The sequence below is a fragment of the Neolamprologus brichardi genome, chromosome 8 (genome assembly GCF_056152115.1).
Source record: "Neolamprologus brichardi isolate AB-2024 chromosome 8, ASM5615211v1, whole genome shotgun sequence".
NCBI classification, from domain to species: domain Eukaryota; kingdom Metazoa; phylum Chordata; class Actinopteri; order Cichliformes; family Cichlidae; genus Neolamprologus; species Neolamprologus brichardi.
The window spans coordinates 2,562,626-2,585,870 of record NC_142111.1 but is presented as its reverse complement, the minus strand read 5'-3'; the positions used below and the strand labels follow the sequence as shown (position 1 = coordinate 2,585,870).

The 23,245-nt window shown below is 39.8% G+C and overlaps 1 protein-coding gene across 3 annotated transcripts in view; it reads left to right on the top strand.

The window, feature by feature from the left end:
• Positions 1-7,465: 7,465 nt before the first annotated feature.
• The window catches only part of LOC102785222 (putative uncharacterized protein MYH16), a 57,177-nt gene continuing 41,397 nt past the window's right edge, over positions 7,466-23,245 (top strand). The window contains exon 1 of one of the 3 annotated variants that reach the window (XM_087845261.1): positions 7,466-7,589. In XM_087845261.1, coding sequence (XP_087701387.1) covers positions 7,506-7,589 — 84 coding nt within the window. In that variant the 5' untranslated portion in view covers positions 7,466-7,505. Of the gene's footprint in view, positions 7,590-14,242; positions 14,432-21,792; positions 21,946-23,245 lie in introns of those variants that run through there. The other 2 variants (XM_087845260.1, XM_087845262.1) reach the window with 2 other exon arrangements.

Below are 23,245 nucleotides of genomic sequence, written 5' to 3'. Positions count from 1 at the left end.
AGGTTGGGGGGGTGATATGAGCTCATATTTTCTGCTTCCACAAAACTTACCAAAATGAAAGTGGGCGCACTCCTTTCATCTCAAACAGCATTATTGTCATAAAACCTGGATTGTCTTTATTTACGTACCTGCAAAAGTCAGACCAAGTCACCGGTTTCAAGTAACGTTTGTGAACTTTTAAGTTGTCTCAGATCAATGGCATGGAAATTAAAAATGCATATATGCTATATGTTGCTGTGTAATGTTAATGCTTCATATTTGGATGCAGAGAGCTTTCAGATTTGGTTTGTGAATCGTAGCTTCAGGCAGCTAAAATATTAACAAGGACGACTTTTTGCTGGTGTGAAAAAGATGACTGTTTATTCAAACCTGAGTGTCCCGTCTTTTTTAGATCCCATCTGATCCCTGAGGATCAGAGGACTGAGGTGCCGTCAGCTTGTCTGATCTCCAAACTTTAGATAGTTGCTATTATGTCTCTGAGGCATGTGCTCCATGAGTAAGTCATAAATTTAAAGCCACCAGTCAAACTACCAGCAGAAATTAAGACCATACACTGTTTCTTTGATTTGATTTGCTCAGTCTTTTTTAATTTGTGCTTCCAGGATGTCAGGATTCAATAGGACACCACATTTTGGTGACTTTGAGAATGTTATTGAGGAGAGTAATAGGTCAGACTCCTAAATGACCTTTTAAAGCTGATGCTTTTTATTTTTATATTGCTTAAAAATCCAAGAATGTGGAACAATGTGAATGTGAAGGAAAGGACTGAGCAAGAACTACTTCCTCCTGTTACAGAAACTGAACATGTCCACATCCTGATGTATAAAGAACTGTGCCGAATGTTTGGGAAAGGCTGCTGCAGGTGAACAGGCTGGTTTGTAGCCTTGAAAGAAGTAGTAAAAGTATAGGTGACATTCAGCACTACTGATACAGTAGTGGATCTTTTACATCAGTACATCCCCAGCAGGTCCCTGAGGTCATGTGATCAGGGCTCGCTGGTCGTCCAACATACAAGGCTGAAAACGAAAGGCGATAGAGCGTTTGTAGCTGTAGTCCCCAGACTCTGGAGCTCCCTTACTTTAAGCCTGAGGTCTGTGGACTCAGTGGTTTCATTTAAAAAAACAGCTAAAAACCCATCTTTTTAAACTTGCTTTTGGTTGATTTCTGCTTTTATGTTTTAGTTTTTCTGTGAAGCACTTTGTGATTTTTGTCTTGAAAGGTGGTATACAAATAAAATTTTACTTTACTTACTTACTTTACATGTTGGGGACCAAAATGCTAATACTACATGGTGATTGTACCCATCGACACCAATCTGGTCGTTAAGTGATGACGTGACGAATCCTACTTCCGGGCCTAAAGTAGTCTGTGTTTAATATGGCTTTTGTGTTGTTAACATGTTTAATGTTTTGTATTTTCTTCTATTTAATCTCAAAAAGCTCCTAAAACAGTCAGTGATCACTGTTGACCTCCCTCGGCTTTTATTACCGCTAATCATTTATTTAAGCTCAGTTTTTAAAACCTTAGGATGTAACTACAGCCCAGCCCATGCAGCAGTATATGAATGACTAACCTCGTATTGTGGATGGATTATCTCAGTTGTTCTCCTGGCTGAAGTTTGGTCCTTTTACAGCATCCTGCCATGCGATTACATTTGTTCCTGACCACCGAGAACACTCACGTTAACTTTTGTGAGTGGAAAAAAAGTTCGTTTGTTTATATTATGCTAACATAGCTGTGTTGCTAGCGCTCACGTAGCACATCATTATATACCAGCTAGCCAAACTTCAGTAACCCTACAAACGTCACTGCTGTTTAGTTTTCTGTCTTCATTTATGTTGGAAGTGATAACAGAGCTCTACGTTTTAATTTGTTTCCAAAACCCTGCAGTCAGGACATGCTATATTGTATTTAGATAGAAGCTAGCGAGCTAACTTCCTGCTAACTTCTAACTCCGTTAAATGTCATAAATTCTGTTTTCATGGATGCCTGGATGTTAAACTCAATTGTTACACCTGGTAGAGCAGAACGCTGATCATTTTATTAAAGATGAAAGACTTTAGACAGTTTTTCAACTCTCAGTAATGCCACAGTGATCGTTTGATATATGGACCTGCAGCGGAGTTTAGGCCCAGACACGGCTAGTGACGTCAGACTTAACGACCGGATAGTAACAATCCTTTGTAAATTGACTATCACTATTACTTAATGTTAAAAGCTTTTAATGGAGCCAGGCTAGCTGTATCCTGTGGTTCCTGTGATTTTGTGCACTAAATCTGTTTCCAAATGCAACACAGATTAAATCCAGTGTCCCACTTTAATGGTTTCTAGTCTGATCCCTTTATTGTCTTTGTGAACTGAGACCACAAAACGTGTGAAGTGTCTCTGGATGAACATACACAGTTTAAAACAAGGGGCCTCTTCTTGTTTCCCTGCCAGAGTTGTAATCTTTGTGTCAAGATTCAGCAGCCGACTCAAACCTTTAATTAATAAAATTCCATAAACATGTGTCATGCACAGGCAGATGACCTGCTATAAACAAGCCAGAGCAAGACTTGCAAGCAGAAGTGCCACCTCTTTACTCTGATTCCAGATCAGACTCAGCCTTTTGTACTTCACCTCTTTTCTTGATTCCAGTAAGCACTCGCTGATCTGAGATCTGTCAAAAAGCCTCGAATAAGAACCTGCTTCTTTTATAGCAAGTGGGTAGATACAGAACAAATCAAACTATAATTACATGTCATAGAGTGCAGCTGGATTACTGCAATTAACAGGTAAAGCTAGTGATTATCCTCCTGTTTCATGGAAAAGTATTTTTTGCTACATTTTAAGGCCCTCTTTGCTTTTCTGTTTAAACACAAGCAACTGTGTGTCTTATTTATTTATGAACTTAGCCCAAAGTAAGGCAGATGAGTCGGATTACGTCCCCTAATTATCTTTGCAAATGTAAATAAAGATACTATAAATGTTTGTTAGCATGGATTTAACATATTTTTTGGTGCTGTGATGTGTTCAGGTAGTAGACTTTCACTTGTTTGGCTGTGCATCTTACTACATCTTTCCGAAACAGCTCTTATTTATACTCTTTAATCTCTGCCACAGGTTAGCTCAACAACACAGCACAACACAAACAAGTGCTCTGCTAAAAGCTTTGGATCAGAACGCTTAGGTAATAGCAAATGGCCTGGTGCTTATGTGGCACTTTTCTACTCTACCTGTGAGACTTTAAGGCACTTCATACAACTTGCCTCGTTCACACAATCACTTTTTTCTGCTGAACTCGATCTGCCGTTCACATGTATGCGTCTCTTGCCCAATGATATTTGGCATGCAGACCGGAGCCGCCAAGGATCAAACCACCAACCTTCCAATAGATCCTGCATCATTAATAATATAATCTATAGCATTGATACTGCATTAAGATGTTCATTAAAATCTGCCGGCCTCACATTAACCTTTTATTACAGGTGCAGCCATAATAATTGTACACACACATTGCATTTTGTGCTTATTAAAGAGTTGAAGTTCAGTCAATTAAGGAAAGGTCATAAGCCTCGTTCGGCACGATGTCCGTACGATCTATTGTGTAAGTGACTTGGAGCTGCAGAAGGTTAAAACTGCATACACGCCTACAAAACACATATAATACATACAATCTAGAAACAGGCCTGAGCGAAGGCCTGAATGTATTCAGCTTCTTGTTGCAACCTGTTGCATTTGAGTTTGCTTAGTAACAGGTGACAGAAGATGTGTCAGAGAGGAGGACAAGTCCACGGGGGCCTGAAGTCATCGCCATATTTGGAAAAGATGCTAGAAAGAGGAACTTCTGGGTCTGCCTTTAGCTCTAAAATTGATCATTGTCTGTAAACGATGCACATAATGTTCTTATAGTGCGTGAAGGGGCGTTAACCCTGACATTATAAAAAGCCATTGTCTGTGTATTTTGGGCGAAGAAGTCCGCTGATGTGATGCTGTGTGCTTCTTCCCACACAGTGTTGGGAAGGTTACTTTTAAAATTTTCCATTACAGAATACAGAATACATGCCCCGAAATGTATTCTGTGACGTATTCCGTTACGTTACTCAATGAGAGTAACGTATTCTGAATACTTTGGATTACTTAATATATTATCATGCTGTTTACAACTACATGAATGTACTATTGCTGTGATTTATTACTGTTACTGAAGGTCCGCGGCTCCGAACCGTAGTAAAGGGACCTCTGGCTAATACGGTGGGTTCTGTGTCGGGCTCGTAGCCGAAAACTAGCTTTACTTTGTTGTCTGGGTCAACTTTGCTAGCAGAGACAGAGAGAGGCATTGAAAGGCTGCTCCAACAGAACTTATTGTTTTTGGAGGAAAACACGAACACGGTGTACAGTCGAGTCTTAATAGCTTACTTACAACTGGGCTCGTCAGGCTCTCTTCTTGGCTGCAGTGGTTATTATTATATTTACATGCTTCCAGCTCCCGTTTCTGCTCCATGACAGCTCGTACTTTTCCTTTTTCTCCCTCCCTCGCTCACAGACACATAACGTGTATGGCAGTCCATTCTCCCTGCAGCACGGACTACACTGCCCATGATGCTACATTCTTTAGAGCTATACCTGTAGCATTCTGCCTGTTAGCTTAGCACAACAACAAAAAGGCCTCTCTCACCCAGGAAACACGCAGAGAGAGAGCGGCACCCTGTAACCATGGCAACCGTAACGCTGCCACCTGGAACAACAGATCATAGCTGTCAAACAAAACCCAAACAGTCCTGACCCGCCACAATATGAAACAGGAAAATACCGCCATGTAATCCATTTATTTCAACAAAGTAACTGTATTCTAAATACCACCTTTTTAAACGGTAACTGTAACGGAATACAGTTACTCATATTTTGTATTTTAAATACGTAACGGCGGTACATGTATTCCGTTACTCCCCAACACTGTTCCCACACATGTGTTCTTAATAAACTCTTCATCTGATTGCACTCTACTGGGCCTCCATTGGTTTGTTTTTGTGCCACATTTTCGAATTCGGGACAACAGTCAGTAGAAGGTTCGTTTTATTTGATAAGTTATATTTAACAATTTCGATTTCAGTGAATGTGATAAATGTGTCAAATGTGTAGCAAACTGTTGTAAAAGAAAAGCTTCTGAAACACCATTCAGCAAAACACTAAACATTTCTAACTCAACCACATACTAATTGTTTACTTGCACCAATCTCTTTCCTTACCACTAGGAGACTAGGAATCTTGTACACCTAGCTATACCTCAAAGATGTTTATCACATTTTGACTTTGGAAAACCACGGTTTGTCAAAATGGGACATGAATTAAAACATGTAAAAAGAGTATTTCCTACTCCTTTTTCTATAAAATTGGTATAGTTTGTGCTCATCAAATATTTGTGCTTCTTTGTGGAACTTTGCTTGAGAAAAGGTAGCTAGCTAGTTAGCACGATAGTTGCAGAAGAACAATGAGTTGTTGCTTGAGTCGTCTTGCATCATCCTGCACATAGAAAAGTCTTTCTTCCTTGTCACGGTAATGTATGATCTTGTTAAATGCTATATCTGTTTTTACGTTTACTGCCTTGATGCCAGGTCTCTCTTGGAAATGAAATTTGGATAAATGAAGAATTAATAACTAGACAATATAATTCCCACATTGTCATCTTTAAAATTTCTTAATCACAGACACAGGCAGCCATTTGCCTCATTTGAGAAGCAGCAAACCTACAAGTTGTCAGCTAAAGCGTAATTTATGGTCCCACAAATGTCCCTGTCTGCATATGCAATAGAGACTGACTTAAGACAGAAATAAACAGAGAGGAATTTCCACCCACCGCAAACGTGTTCTCATGCTTTTCTCCAAAATGCCAACGCCATGTTGCTGAACTTGGATGACGTATGCGTCAGTCAAATGCTGGTTGGAAGAATTGAACAGTGAGTCAACACCGAGGCATTCCCTGGACAGTCAAGAGATATAATCTCACCAGTGTGCTCTGGGTCTACCCTGATAGCCTCTTTATGGTAGGATATGGCCTGAACACCTAACCTGACTCTTTTTGATGTGGAGGAATAGCGGCTCTACTCTGAGCCCCCCTGGAATGACTGAACTCTTCACCCTATCTCTAAGGGAGAAGCCAGCCACCCTCAGGGGAAAATACTGTACTATTCACTGAATAAACACATTCAGAACCAATCATTTGGAGCAGGTAAGGTTGGAAGCATGAGTTAGACAAAGTTGAGCACCATATAAACCAAACAAGCTGGAAGATGCTAAAATCTTTAGCTTAGCAGAGCTCAACAGTTAATGATCATTGTCTTCAGGCTTGTCATTACACATTGTTGTTGGATTCAGTCAGAATATATTAGTATTTCCACTATTATAAATGTAAAAACAAACAGAAACGTGACTTTTTACTCTTTATAAAGGTGAAAAATAAATTCACTGGGACATAAAGTATATTTTTTTATGAGCACAAGATCAATTTCTTGAGCTTTGCATGCATGCTGACATCCACTTGACTGTGAGTCAAGCCATAAGCCAAACAATAGACAATAAGCCTCTAAAAAATCCCGAGTTTCCCTGCCAGCTTGATTAAAAACTTCAGGGATCTGTTCTTTTCATGCCCACAAGATGAAACAAGATAAATTACCCACTGCTGTCATTTTGCCTGTGTTGCAAGGTAAACATATCATTTCGTGCATGATTTCCTCCTGCCTCCAGCCAGTAGGTGCAACAGATCTTTATCCAACAGATGACACACATAAAAAAAATACCCAGGGGGTATTTATTAAGTTATTAAAGTAGTTTAATTAATAAATAAGTAATAATAAAATATATGCATGAATTATGAAGCTATTGCAGGACCTAGAGACTTCCAACTAGCAGATAAATGAGAATATGAAATGCTAGTGTAAGTTCAGTCATAGCCTGAAGTTTGTGAATTACTTGTGTGAGTGCCAGAAACTTTTACTTTTTAACTTTTTTCCTGCAATAATCCAAAAAATACAAAAAGCATTGTACATGCATTCCTTACAATGTGACGCTGCTTTTTCATGGTGTTGTTACAACTTTAATTTAATGTTTCACCATTAAAATTCAGTATTTGTTATTTTAAAAACAGAAAATAATAATGTCACATGCACAACACAGTTTGGTTGCAAATGAGCCGCTCTGTAGTATGTGTGCGCTACATTGTTGCGGTAAAAGCTGCCAGTCTGTCTTCTTTTGTTATGCCTTTGTCAGAAGGTGGCGTAGCTTTGGGCAAAGAGGAGAAATGTGTGCATGTGTGGAATCAGGGTTTAGAGCGGCGTGGGGGTGTTCAAGCTTGTTTTTTGTTTGCTCGTCATCTCCCTCCCTCCTTCCCTCCCTCCCTCAGGGTCAGGTAGCATGCATAGCACTCTCACACACACTCCCACAGCTTCAAGAGAGCACACACACATTCTTCACTATCTACCCAGAACCTGCTTGGGTGAAGACAGCATGTGCGTCTGTGAGCTGTGAGGATGGAAAAGAGAGTGTGTGTGATCCAGACTGACTTCCACCAGTATAGACCCACCATTGCTCTCCACAACAGACCCCTGGCACATGTAAGAAAAATGCCTCTTTTTCTCTGGCACTACATGTTTTCCTTCTTCACTTAAACTTTGCTTATTAATTTTTTGCAGACTTTGTGTTATTTAATCTCTCCCGGTTAGTTTTCTTTCTGGCACTGTGCTTCCACCATGATGCAGGGCTCTTCCTTGTTCCCGGCCCACACCTCTAGAAAAGAGGGTCCTTCATTCAGCAGGGGGCATCAGAGTGTATAGGATCATTTGTGAAACACATGTATGTGCTTTTCAAGTTTTTTTTAATTTTCCATGTTTCAGGATTAGCATCATTCTTAAAGTTTAAGCTGTGAGTAGCCAAATGTGTAGTTTTTCCTCTTCTTCTCACAAGCTCACACATACATTTCAGTGGAATGCAAACACAGACAAGCATCAGAAAGCCTGAGGAGACTAAAACAGGGAGTTTCATTTGCTTGCTCACTGACTTAAGGTACTGCTGAAGGATCAATTACAACCACTTAGAAAACATTGGAAGATTTGAAGATTTAAAGCAAAGAGTTTTATGATCAATACAACTCCAAACTACTAAACTGGAGCCAGGTAGCAACTCCAGAGTTCCCCTTAAACTAACTGACATCATTCTTTATGGAATTAATTACTAATATTAAATGATATCAATAATGAAAAACAGTGAAACAAAGTGTCTGTGAAGATCATGGTAGTCTATGGAGCTGAGAAAGAAAAGCGTCTGGACTTCTTTAAGCTTCTTGAAGATGTTTCTCCTCTCAGTTGGTGGAGAGTCCCAGATTTTTAAGCCCTATTGGGAGTGTCCCTAAGAGGGTCGTGGACCCTATTGATCCCCTGCCTGATCACATGAAAACAGGTGTAGGTCACGATCAGCCAAGTAAAACAAAGTATTAAATGTGACAGCGGGGGCATGTACTGCAGCCTGCCAGCAGGGGAGCATCACAAGATTTTTGACCTCTTTTGGGGAGCTGTCATGTTGTGCACCTTTATATTAATGTATACTATCTATGGTGTGTGTGGATATTAAAAGATAGTCAAATGATATGAAGTAATGTAAGGCTGTACTTTTGATAATGGCTACTGCAGAGTAACTGTTTACCATTTTTATGTAACTTGCCCATCACAGATGATATACAACTCTGTGACCTAAACCATGGTGGCTCTTTCAGCTGGCTGGTTCCTGTCTCTCTCAGTAGTTTCACATGTAGCGGCTGGGTCTGTCAGCAAAGACACAAAAAGCTCGGTGGTTTTCTTCTTTGATGATGGTGCATGTGGGTCATGCGGCTCAGACGGGATACTTTGTTTCTTTGTGTGTTTCCTCCTAAATTGAAAGGAATCCCACTGATCCTCAGATAATGTTATGTTTAGGTCTACACACTTCACGGTAACTACAGTCAGTGTTGTCTATAATCCATCCAACTGTTATGCGGTCCAATAATGTAAGGTATTTCAAATCAACCTTATCAGGACAATAACTCACAAAGAAAAGAGCAGCTCTTCAGTGTAATGAATGACAGTCATATCACTGATGTAATTTATAAGCTGGTATTATTGGACCTGACCTGCAGTCAGTTGACCACATGAGTGTAAGTGAGCTATGAGGTGCTTCGCTGATCAAAGGCTTGCTGTACCTCCCTCCGCGACCTGGATCCAGAGTTCAGCCAGAGGCCAGGCTTCGCTCTGTGGGCCATTTATCTGGGAGCAATTTGGATGCTCAGGATTTTTTACTGTACAGAAAGGCTCTGTTTGCAGCAATAAGCTAACAATTCAAGGACGACACACACCTGGATAAGAAGCACCCAAACACAGTAGATGTGCATTAAGCATCACTGAGCTTTAAAGCTACAGGTTTTTGCTTAAGCTCTGGGTCTACAGTCACAGTCTTACCTGTATACTGCAGTGGTCAGTAGCACTGCAGATGAAAGAAAGAATAAAGTGCATTCATCAAAGTCGCTCTGAGTAAAACTTAGATATATGTCATGTGTTTTATCTCTTGTCAGACACACATGTATAAAGACAGATGTGATTAATCCCAGTCCTCACTGTCTGTTAGGATCCTTTCCTATTACCTTTAGCTTACTAGAAAAACTAACTTTAATGATTTTTTCTACTAAATAATGGGCCATTATCACACAAACCTTTACGTTTTATTAACAGAGGAATGATTTAATTTGCACATTCATTGAACAGCCTGAAATTAGTCATTAAGGCTCACTATAGTAAAACAAAAAAAATATTAAGAGCTAGCTATTTAGTGGTTGTTAGTGGCATTGCAGTTTGCCATGCTTACAAGTTAACTGGTTCTTAATTATGATGTCACTAGGGACTGTATTACTAGTTTTAACACATTGCTACTAAAACCTCCCAGCAATGACTTTTGCTCAGGCACATTTTGAAGACTAACTTTATAATTCCTGAAGTTTTGTTTGCACCTACATATGCAAATATAAAAGATATTAATTTCTTTTTTTATGGATATTAGTGATGAATGATTAGACTTAAACATTAAAGGTGACGGACATCTATGCTGAGGTTTTAATATTAAAAAAATATTAAAATGATCTTCAAATGCCGACTTTACCCAAAATTTAGAATTAGTTCTTTTTTTCCAAAGGCTTGAAAGTAAACTGACTATCTCTTGCATCCTTCTGTCCAAGCTCGCACTCTGTTAGTCTTTGACTCTAAATTTATGCTTCATTAAGTGACAGGATTTTTCTTTGCATTTAGCACCTGCCTTTGCAAAGGTATTCAATTAAAACTGAGCATTAACGAAGCAGCTTTCAAAGCTTCAAAGCATGATCCAGAGTTTGCATAATAATTTTATTACTTTTTTCCTGAAATAGTTCGGCTGTTGCCTACTTGAGTAATGTGAATATTAACTGGGATAACACGCAGGCTGCATTAAGCCGTATTGAACCATCTCAGTATTTAGCATGGTAACTATTGGTGGTAACTACTAAAGAGTGACTATTATGGCTGTCCTTATTTTCTGCTACACAATATATTATTACAAATATTAAACATAGTTACACAACTAGAGGTCAGCACACATATGCAAGCAATCCCTGTATGCAGACATTTTTTTCTTGGATGTTAATGATGGTAATAAGAACAGTAGCCCCGCCCATCTTCTGTTTAAAAGTAGCAGCCACTCAAAAGAAGGTTTAGTGAGGGAGGGGGTTTGTTTCAGAAGACAAGGAATAAGTTAAATAAGGATTATTTTTGAACTGTGAATCAATATAAAAGTGGAAATGGATTAAGAATAGAACAACAGAATAAGTCCCCTTTTCATATTCATAGTCCTCGGTTGACTTCAAAGTATATTCAGGGAGTGCAAACAATTTTTACAGCACTGCGAATCAGATGGACACTTGGAAAGTTTTTTTTTTTCTGAGACAAGAGGTGCAGAAACACCTCAGAGCTTCAAGTCAAAACATGAAACCTTTGCTCAAGTGTAATCCCCGGCCTTCACACAAAGCGGGAATGCGCTGCAATAAAGAGACTACTTTATTTGTGCAATATCAACAGTGGTGCTGGCATAAGGGGTTAATCCCTGTGATCATGCTAAAGGTGAACCATTGATGTGTCACATTTGTCTTCCTCTTCTTTTTCTGGCATCGGCGTGCAGATTGAAGCTAAGTGAGACATTAAGTCCCGCACTGACAGGTGAAGGTATTGTGTGTTTAATCTGACTACAGGCAAAAGGAAGTTCAGGTGTGTCAGGTGATACACATGTGCTAAACCGTGTTTGGACAACATGGTAATTATCGGCACACACTTTAAGAAAGATGATAATGCCCTTACTACTTTCCCTGCTGACGACCTGTACAGTTTGTCAGGCATGAGCAGTGAACTGGCTGTCAGATCTCTGACAGCCCAACTAATGACAGCTCTTTTTCCGATACCAGCACTCAAGCAGCAACAGGTTTTTGTGCATGTGTGTGTGTGTGTGTATGTGCGAGCCTGCCTTTCTGTACAGTAACACAGCATATGCTTTTTAACACCTTCTTCAATGGATAATGACATTGTTTTATTCCAGATCCACTTCTTGTTTCTTTTAGAAGTTATGCCAGAAATACTTGCAGAATCTTGTTAGGTGAGCAGAGAAAATAAAAGAAAATATATATATTCTGGCAGAAAGTTGAAATGCATGCAGCAGATAGCCGGTCTGTTGCTTTGGATAGTGCATTTTGTGTGAAATTGAAACCATTTCCTGCAATACATTTAATGCGGGTCTTTATTGTGTTAAAATACCCTGTCTAAGAATTCAGTGCAGAACAGCTGACATTTCTATTTGCAGTATAGACAAATACTATTGTTCATAATCAGAGGGTTCAGAAATTCCATGCTTCTATTTCAAGGTCACATTTGCTACAGCAGAAAGCAACATCCTAATGGTTATCTAAACTTAGCACAAAAGTAAGAAAATGTGTGTTTGGTTGATTATTTGTCCATGCTTCTTGGAAATAACTCTCACACCATTGGAAAGCAAGGGTACTGATTATTATAAGCAGACCTTTGACAAAAAAGTAAAACGTGAGTGAGCAAAGTGAGCAAACTCACTCTGGACACTAACTAAAATTAAACTGAATTAAAAGAAACATTAAAATAAATATAAATATAAATATAAAAAATAATTCGACATTAAAAACTATAATAACTCTAATGGAAACCTGTTTATTTCCCCTAAATAGTGCCACATTTGTAAGGAAAATGCATCTGTGTGTTAAGCAGCAGGGTTGAGCATGTGGATGGATTATCTCAGCTGTTCTCCTGACTGACGTTTGGTCCGTTTAAAAATCTTTTTCCTGCCATGTGATTGCATTTGTCCCTAACCATCGTTAACTTTTATCAAGTGGAAAAAAGTTAGCATTCATCCTCCAGCCTCACTGTGTTTCTGTTATGCTAACCATAGCTGTGTAGCTAGTCACCACATCATTATATACCAGCTAGCCCAACTTCAGTAACCTTACAAACAGTGTTGGGGAGTAACGGAATACATGTACCGCCGTTACGTATTTAAAATACAAAATATGAGTAACTGTATTCCGTTACAGTTACCGTTTAAAAAGGTGGTATTTAGAATACAGTTACTTTGTTGAAATAAATGGATTACACGGCGGTACTTCCCTGTTTCATATTGTGGCGGGTCAGGCCTGTTTGGGTTTTGTTTGACAGCTACGTTCTGTTGTTCCAAGTGGCAGCGTTACGGTTGCCATGGTTACAGGGTGACGCTCTCTCTCTGCGTGTTTCCTGGGTGAGAGAGGCCTTTTTGTTGTTGTTGTGCTAAGCTAATAGGCAGAATGCTACCGGTATAGCTCTAAAGAATGTAGCATCATAGGCAGTGTAGTCCGTGCTGCAGGGAGAATGGACTGCCATACCCGTTATGTGTCTGTGAGCGAGGGAGGGAGAAAAAGGAAAAGTACGAGCTGTCATTGAGCAAAAACGGGAGCTGGAAGCATGTAAATATAATAATAACCACTGCAGCCAAGAAGAGTGCCTGACGAGCCCAGTTGTAAGTAAGCTATTAAGACTCGACTGTACACCGTGTTCGTGTTTTCCTCCAGAAACAATAAGTTCCTTTGGAGCAGCCTTTCAACGCCTCTCTTGCAAGCGAAGTTGACCCAGACAGATGGTGTATCATCTTCAGATGGAAGCTAGCGAGCTAACTCTGTTAAATTTAATAAATTCTGTTTTCATGGATGTTAGACTTCAATGTTACACCTGGTAGAGCAGCCACACTGACCATTTTATTAAAGACAAAAGGATTTAGACAGTTTTTAACTCTCAGTGATGCTGCAGTGTTCCTTTGGCTTTGGGACCTGAAGCAGAGTTTGGACCTGGAAACGGCTAATGAGGTCAGAATTAAAGACCAGGTTGTAAAGCAGAAGGGTTTAGTAACTGCAGCAACTGCAGAAGAACATGTGAAGCTATGGAGTGGGGTTGCTTATGATAAGGCGCCTTGGTGCTCTGCTGCTAACTGCAGAGTTCGAATTCTTTCCTAGCATTAATATCGGCACAAAAACTGATATTCATGGGCTGGGTACATGGTTATGTAGCTTATTTGTGGCCATACAGTGTAGGCTAGCTGGGATTTTATGGTGAAAAACTAGTCTTTTTTCTTATTTCACTGCCACTCTATCAGTGACTAGATAAGTTGCTGGCTTCAGCTTTGTTTTAGACTCCTCCAGCTCTGCTTTAGTCTTTGGCATACACTGATTCAAATCCTGAGGACATCTTGAAATGTGGTGTACATTAATCAAAAACGTGGCCTGCATTTTGAGAAGACCTATTATAAAACCCCCACCAGCAGGAGATCCAGAGTTACCAGTCTTATGATAGAAAGCTGACCTCTTGCTTGATTTCTTACTTACTTCCAGCAGCAGTTGTTAGTTTTTATTGTTGCAGTGCAAACCAGCAGGAGGCCAGTTAGGTAAAAGGGGAGAAAACGTGGGCTCATACTGGTGGATTCTTGGATGTCTTTTACAGGGCAAAACTCCCTGACGTGTGGGCTTGTGTGTGTGTCAGATGTGGATTTGGAGGAGTTGGGGAGTGGGGAAGGCCAGACAGCAGTGAACAAAAGTGAGAGAGACTCAGTGAGAGCGCCAGACAGCCTAGCTGAAATACCAAGCCTTCTGTATGCATGCGTGTATTTGCAGATGTGTGTGAGTGGTGTTGCGGGTCAGGTCCCTGTTTTTGCAGCCGTTCATACAGAGGAAGCAGGGATGAGGGAGAGAGAGGAGCTCAGGAGAGCCATAGAGCAGAGTGACCGGCTCCTTTCCAAGGTCCGTGAACTGGAGGAGCAGAACACCCAGCTTAACAAGGAAAAGAATGAGGTGGCCACTAAATACCGAGCTGTAAGTCTCTGCTGCTTTTCCCTCTATGCCTCAACTTTATTCTTTCCCTTTCCCCTTTAAATAAGATATTCTTTTGTTTCACTAACTTGATACTTTGGAACTCACATAATTTGTGATTAAGCTTGAATTTCTGCTCGATAAGGGATTTTGAACGTGGTCATTATACCAGCCCCTAGTGTATGAAATTAAGTGGATAATGATACCTTTGCTGAGGGGGAGACAGAAAGAGAGAGAGGGATGGAGTCACTGTGGCAGTCGTATTAAATCTGGATTTTCCTTTTCTTGCTGTGCTGACTATTTTCCAACTGATTATTTTATGTAGTGAAGAAGCACAAAGTATCTTATTTTTATTTGTTTTTGTACCCAGACTGCTGTCAGTGCTGTGGGGCACCATACTGTTCCTTGGCTTCAGACTCACAGTATTACTGGTTTATTCCAAGGAGGAGTGTTTGAGTGGCACATCCCCTTCTTTATAGCTTCATAGGAGAAATAGAACAACCATTTTCTTGTCAGTCCATTAAAGAAGCACGACAAAACTAGCATTAGCACAAAAGCAAAATTACAAATGAATGATATCGTTTCTTTTTTCTTAATTTGCAAATACCTGAAGTGACACGTGTGAACTCAGCTTTTACCCACTGAGGATTAAGTCTGGCGATGACTCCAACCCCAATCCTAACCCTTACTCTAACAATAGGCTTAAGTCTTAGCAGTTAGGGAAACAAAGAAAGTAATCGTTTTAACTAATCTACATCAAAAAATATTCACATTAAAATAAAAATCCATTTAGACTTTCTTGAAAACATAGGTTAGGAGTAACCTCCTATATGACAACTTCAGAGTACTATTAGGTACTAATCAAGTACTACTTTTGCAGGACCAGGCTGTTTGAGATATAAACTGGAGTGTAAATGTGGGACAGTCTCTTCTTCTTGTTGGTGGTCTTGCCATATTGGTTGTGACACTGTCCAGAGTTCTATGCTAAAGAAACATAACAGAAACCTTCACCTGTCTATGAGCTCTGGGCTTTTGGCCACCATCCCCTCTCCTAGTCTCCAAATCAACAAGAGGGTTGACTTAGTTTGCGTTACCTGTTTTGGTGCTCTGCATGTCTAGGAAGCCTGTGTGTAAGGCTTCAGACAGTCTTCATGAAGCAAAGGTTTCTGTTGTTTAAGATTTTTGGTAGTTACATCAAAGTTAACTTCCACCAGTGAACCCCTTGGCCAGCCCGGTCTCACTCCCGAGGCGTAACATGCCGACGTTTTGTCACATCCCGCGGCGTTCCTGAGGAACGCGAAAGGAGACCTTCGGCGTTCTTATGGTACGCGGCGGGTTATGGCCGAAATCCAGTGCAATGACGCTCCCGCGGTAATAGACGTTCCAGCCCTGTATTCCAGCCCTAAACCTAACCTTATCCCTAACCCTAACCATAACCTTTTTCCTGAGCTTAACCAGGACTTTAATTATGTTAAATAGCGTGTTTCTAAGTGATTTGAAGAAAAAGAGCGAACATGTGTAGATTGAGTCCATACGGTTCTCATATTTCCTCATTTTTCCTAGGTCGTCATTTAGGAACGTGGTGGGTAGCCGAAAACGTAATATGTTGACGATTTGTCACCTAGCCTAAAATGTTACGCTTTGAGAGTGAGAACGTGTTGCCTTGGCGATGGGGTTAGAAGTAGGTTAGGTTGGATTTTAGCTATGTTACACAATTAGAAGAGGTTACTGTTCAAATCAACTCTAAATTTGGCCTGACAGCTTCTTCTCTTATAGCGTCTCTATTTGGTTAATAGACAATTCAATATAAAGGGGAAGATTTGAACCTAACCCTGCAACAGTATCGACTTCTTATACTTGTGCGGCTTTTCCATTAAACATTATTTAGAAGTTGAACTAGAAGCTCCTTTTTACTGAACACAAATCCTGATGTTAATCATACTGGGTATATTCTCAGGAAGAAAAACTTGAAAGCTTTCTGTGTTGTATTGAGTTAGGGCATTATTTAGAGATTTAGGTGCTTCAAGATAACTTATTAGTTGTGAGAAATAAATCCTTCCTTCAGGCAGAGGATTTAGTGTGAGAGTGCTGCTGCCAGTGTTTGTTGAAAATGCTCCAGGGTTGCCCATGGGATCTGGTCATTATTGGTGCTGAGTGCCTTAGCAGACTTTTCATATGGCTTTGATGGAATACATCATAAAGGCTTTCAAGGAGCTGGACCGTGGCCTTTGTCACTGTATTTTAGCAGCAATCATCTTTTTTGTCCTTGTGTGCCTCTAATTACAGTGACCTTCAGAAGATTTCTTCTGCATAGTCACTTTGTTTGATGACTTGCAGCTGATCTTCCTTTCTTTATTGATATAACAAGTAAGTCTTTAAAGTGGGTTTAATTCGAAGAAAAAGATTTTCCTTTATAATCAGCATTTTTCCAAATTTTATAAAGTTACTTCAGCAGAGACAAAGTGTTAGGACTATAATCCCCCCCTTTTTTTATTACCCTTTTAGAGTAAAACATAACTTTTTTATTGAAATCACCAGGTGTGCGCTGGCTCCCACTGTTTTTTCTTCACTGCTTAGATTAGCCAGCCACAAATAATGACGTGAATCTGCGGAGGAGACAGATCAGCCAGCAGAGTTCATATCTCGGAGACCTCCAGATTTGACTGCAGTGAAAAATGTGATCCCTTGTCAGAGTTGTTTAATGCTAAGGAAGACTTCCAGTTTTCCAAGGGAGTTTTGTCCCAGACTTCATTACCCAAGTTGTTTGCTAAGGGACACATCTGTTATCTGGGGTACAATAAAATCCTCCTTATGAATCAACCCTGATGCATATCTGCCCTGTTAAGTCAACACTGTTCTGGCAGATTGACATTCTGTTGGCTTACTGTTAATAAATGCATAAAGGGTCAAATACTATTAGACTGTCAACCTCAACAACCAAAAAGATGAAAGTTTTCCACTTTGTTGGTCTGGCTTTCCGATATTAAACTAAAGCGATTCAATCCAGCCTGTGAAAATAATCGTTTTACTTTCCTTTTCAACAGCTGGTGTTGTGGAAAGACAGCTGACAAATTAAAAAGAAAAACTCGAATCTTTTAACCCCTACAGTACAGACACCCAGCACCTTTGTTATGCTGTGGTGGCATTTTACAGGCGTGGCTTGGGTCAATAGAGAGAAAGGTCACAAATTACAAATTAGTACAAAGTTGGTCTGAATGACCAGCTTTGTTATATGATTTCAACTAGTTTATGGAACTATTCCTGTCGTATGTGGTGGCCTATCTCCTTATCAGTTTTTTTCTTGAAATTAGTTATTTGGAGTGAGGCCAGCAGATACTGATCAGCTACAGATCCTTTTGACAGAATACTTGTCAGTCAAAGTAGCCCTAAATCAACTCAAATTAATACTGTAGCTGCCCACTTAGAATTACCACTCGTGACGCAGAGGGCTTCGACTGATGCAACTTTATTCTCTCCTCTTTAAACCACCGACAATATGGCACCGTGAAAACTATAAAGATGCACAAACAAATACCATTAAACATTTAAGTAAAAAGTGCAGAAATGTTCACATTTTACTATAGAAAATTATTTTGATTAACTCAAATAGTGACATTGACATAAATCAATAGTTTTTAAACTATTTATGTTACAGCATTTAATAAAATGAATTAACGACAACCTTTCTGTCTCTTAAATACATAAAAATCATTTGCATCATTAAACCAACCTCTTTCTGCTTCCAAGGGTGCTAATCATGCTGAACCAGCTAGCCAACCTCCTCCATGCACATCTCTTAGCCAGTCTTTCCACACCACAAACAAATGACATGCATATACAATAAAAAACGAATTCAACCACATTGAGTAAACTTTCAAAGTTATAGCATGTGACAGATAAATAAAATACATAGTTTGCACGAGTATTTTCAAAAAATAAACGTTTTTACTCACTCTGAAGCAACGTGTTTGTGTCGTTTCACTGAGAACAGAACAGGAAGTCTGACACAATAAAAGAAGAAGTGCTAAGGTACCCTTCAAAATAAAAGCACAGAGTAAAGTGGCTTTGCCGGCATTTACAAATACTACTCAATTCATTTTACAACAGTAGTTGCCTTACGGTGCTTTATATTGTAAGGTAAAAACCCTACAATAAACTCCGGTTTATAGTGTACATTAAAAAAATTCCAGTATATAGATAAATGACAGAATGAGTTATGACAGAATGCACATTTGTTATGAAACTATACATACAGCAAAAGCAAAAAACTTCCTACTAGCCTCTAAACGTGTTATTTCATATTTTAAAGTTGGGTATTTTAACATGGAAGTATATGGCGATTGAGTCACTTTTGGATCTAAAACCAAGTGTCCATTTGTGGAACTGCAACTTTTTAAACTCTGCCTTGGCTTAAATTTTCAGGAGGTTTCTGCAGAGCAAGCATAGTACTAGCACATCCATATGATATCTGAGTTTAAACTAAATTGACTAACTTTTCCATTCCTGACCTGTTAATGTGGCTACAGAAAAAAAAAGGCAATACTAAAGAAAAGATGGTAAAACTAAATGAGGAATTTGAGGGTTGCCACTGCATGATAAGCAGAGTTTTCCTTTTTCTGATATTCAGACCAACTTTGGTACAAATGGATATAAACAGAAAATGTTTACCACTGTTTACCGCCCAGTTACTGCTAATGGGAAATAAATGTGCCTTCCTGCAGCACTATCCAGATGCCCCAATTCTGCATGTGGAAAAACTTTCAGCCTGGATAGACTTTGGAGTTTCTGAGGCCTGAGGCGAACTGTGAGACAAAAGACTGGCAGGGAGAGATGAATGAGCAGTGTAAAGAAGAGGAGTGAGTAGAGTAAAGAGAAGCTAGGGAATAGAAGATTGACTTCAAGGGCAAGAGGGAGAGAGCAAATGAATGGAAGAACAAATTAGTCAGGAGTGATAAATTTTGACAGGAGTTGGAACTGGAAAGCCTGCGAAATAATGCTAGAGACACATTACTTTTGTAGTTGGAAGATATTTCTTAATGAAGTTTTTATATTTTCTCCTTTACTTTGCACCAGACACATTTACCTTATATGCAAAAGATGTCTGCTTTTAGGTTAGGAGGACAAAAAAAAAAACAGCATCAGGAAATCACGCGATCATTTAAAACTAGTAGCAATAACGAGCCCGGATAAATGGGATGGTTGCCAATTTGCAAGCACAAGACAATGGTTATTGTAAAGACTGACATTCCCGTAGTTGAATATTGAATCAAATTTGCTCAAAGCACAGCTATGAAAAAGTGCAGCTTCTCAGGAGTGTTAGCATTTAAATATCCTGTGCAAAAACATCCAGCAGATGAACCCGTAGCCTCCCCTTCCCTCTGGTGTTATCGCTCATCTTACCCTGATTATGTTAAAAGGATGGCTGTCAGTTAAATACCAGGCATCTGGCCTCAATGTGGCAATATTTTGAGCTCGAGACACTACACAACTATTGGCTGCATTTGGCACTGAGAAAGCCAACGCAGCCAAAGACATGTAACCAGAGGGCTTTCCTGTTATGCTTTTGCCTAGTAACCATGTCCTCACATTACATTATAACTCTGTAATCACAATAAACTGTAATTTCAATCTCTGGATGAATGAATAAGACCTAAAACAGCAGTGTAAACAGGAAATGTGCTGTGTTTCATAAAGTGACTTGGTTCTAGAGTTGGTCTAATGAAAATCTGATATAGTCTCGAGTTATCTGTGTGTCTGAGTCACTGGCAGCTGCTTGTCAGATATGTGAGTGTTGGTGTTGGACATGAGCAGTGTCTGGTTGGGCAGCCTGGGCGAGCGCAGAGTCTCAGGCTTCTCCAGCTCTAGTGGGAGTAACATGAACAGAACTCTCTGTGCAGCCACTCTGCATAAGAACCCAGACCGCATTGTCAAAATAAAACAGTATAAATTCTCAGAAAGCCTATGTTTGTCTTTTTTTTTGTGGCCGGATATCTTTCACGATGGCATTGGCTTGTCCTGCCTCGTATATCTGTGTCCACTGTTGGACGACTTTAAATTCAGTGTTATTCTAACTCTTTGTAAGTTAGGAAGGTCGTGTGTGATTTTAGCTGCACATTCTGCGGTTTAGAGGGGATAAGTCATATACAGCACATGATTTTGTTTTTCCCGATACTTCAAATTATATATATGTTAGATATAATTAATGTTACATATTTATTCATTATAGTTTCTGCTGTGTTTTGACGTAAATATACATCATTATGTACAGGTAGCATGCTACATACCAAGGCTTTTACTTTCCTAAAAATAACCTAAAACACAATATATGTGAGATACTGTTCTTTACTTGTATCACTCAAAAGAATAACATATATACATTAATGATACTCCTATCATGCTTCAGTACAGCCACCATATTCCTGTGGTAATCAGTTTCCTCTGACAAGTTTGTTCTTGTCTTAATCACAGTACCATCTCCATTACTGATGTTAGCTCAAATAAGGAAATGCTTGGTTAAGTCTTTGTGGGGTCTCAGTAACTTCATTAAAAGGAAACCCCCCTATCAACACTTAAATGTAAAGCACAATACGCCTCTTTGTTCTTGCTAAGATGAATGCTGTGGCATTGTGGGGGACCATGTGGGCGTGGGCACACATGACATTTATGTCAATTATAACCGAGAGGAGAAAAGGCATTCTGACTTACTGCCCTTGTTTTTTCTATTCTCTGCTTGGGCTTTGAGGGTACAGCTGAGGGCTGCGTTTCTGTGGTAGAAAGGCACAACTTTACAGGCTTTTCTTTGGACCTGACATCCTACACCAACCACCATCCCTGTGGGACACCCTTGGATCCCCACCCGAGAAACTAGGGAGAACCACCTGTTTCTGGACTACAGCAAGGGAGTAAAGCAGCAGAGGTAGCCTTTGTGGTGAAACAGCCTTGAGAGTGGACCGAATAGTGGCAATTTCAAAGGGGTCCTAGTACAGAGGAATGTTTGGATTCCAGCAGCTTATACCAGCACACCCATATGAATGGCTGATTGAGTGGGAGTGGAAGAACGAGATAAAAAAAAACAAAGAAGAAAGACAGGGCTGATAGATTAAGGAAGGAAAAGAATGGTGAGCAGAGCTGCAAATGTGTAAGGGAGGGGATCTGTAGGGTGAGTATAGACGAGAGCAACACCAGGGAGGGAATTACTACTGTCACTCCTCTTCAAACCCACCTGTAACAACCAGAACAGCTGTACACCCAGTCAAAGGAAGAGAAAAAGACTCAGTTAAGCCTAGCTGTGGGACGGAAATACTGTTGGGCAAGCTGCGGCAGGTGAAGTTGGAAGCGTGTACGGCAGAGGAAGTACCACAGAGATGATGTCTGGGAGACGAAATCAGTGTCGTCACCCCATTTTTGATGACTCAGAGGAAGCCAATGGGAACCACGCAGATAATGGACCAGAACCAGAACCCGAGGAACTGGATTGGGATAGCTATAGCACCACACTGGAGCACAGAATAGCAGCTGTGGGTAAAGCATACATTAAAGTAAAGCATATATTAGGCTAATTCTGGAGTATATATTGTGCTGGGAGAATTTTGTTTTTTTTAAGATAACCGGTGTCTTCATAGCAGGAAAAGCACACAAGTTACTCTGTAGACATTTAAGTTCTCCAGTAAACACCACAAACTAAAGCAGGTAAATGTTAAAAATGCCAGTTGTCTGACATTTTATTCTTTATTTGTATATTTAATTATATTCCTTATTACTTATAATAATTATTTTATTGCTTATACCTCTGTGTCTCCTCCTGTGACATATGGTAAACTTGAGTTTAAGCTAAGTGAAGAATTTGAAACTAAGTATAAATAGTAAAAAAGAAAAAAGAAAAAAAGTAATATGTTCTCTTAAAGTCTAGCAGTTGTGAATTACCAGGACAATTTTGTAGTTTTTGGCTTTTGGCTGTAGTTGGCTTTTGAGACTGTGTATGAAGTGGTAGAAAAGGTAAGAGATATTAGCAGCTCTTTTAAATTAATTTTCGGGTGCTTACCTTAAATGTATGTACCTTAAATAACGCAGTAAATATAGACAAGAAAGCATGTAGAAGTTAAAGTTATCAAAAGTATAAACTTTTTTTTTTTTAAGTGACAGTCGTTGTGAAATGCTTAGATAGTGTAAAAATATTAGCAGTAGTTCTAATAGCAATGCTAGCTAAAACGCCACTGCTGCGTTATAGCTAGCATAGCAGGACAAGCTTTAAATACTATTTCGTTTAAAAGGTAAACAAGGTATAACACTTAACAAATGTTGTTCTTTACAGAATTATTAAGGATGTGTGTTTTATCATGGGGATTCTAGCTGGGCCTACCCTAGTAGCTAAAGCAACAGAAAAATGGATAGCGAAGAGTAAAATTTAAACAGGTAGATAACTGATAATAACAGGTTGAAGGATGTAGCCTGTGAGGAACCAGCTATGAAGGACAGTATCGATGCCGTCTTGTTCCCACTTCTCATCAGGGTGTCCTGGTTCCTCAACACCCGACATGGACCTTGTTAATCCGGGTAGGCTTGATTTAGTATAGGGGTTCTAGCTTAGGACCCTTACCGGATAGAGACACCCGGGGCAGGAATCGGAGCCTAGGTGCAGTGACTCCCAAGCTAGCTGAGTAGCTTTAGCAGATCCCAGGAACAACATCCAAGATCTCTGTCCAGAAGAACACAGTCCTAGGAACAGCTAAGATACTGCACAGGACCCTCAAGCTCCCAGGCCTCTGGTAGAGGACCTGAGCTTGAAAGATTGATGGCCCGCAGGGGCAAGAGGGGAAT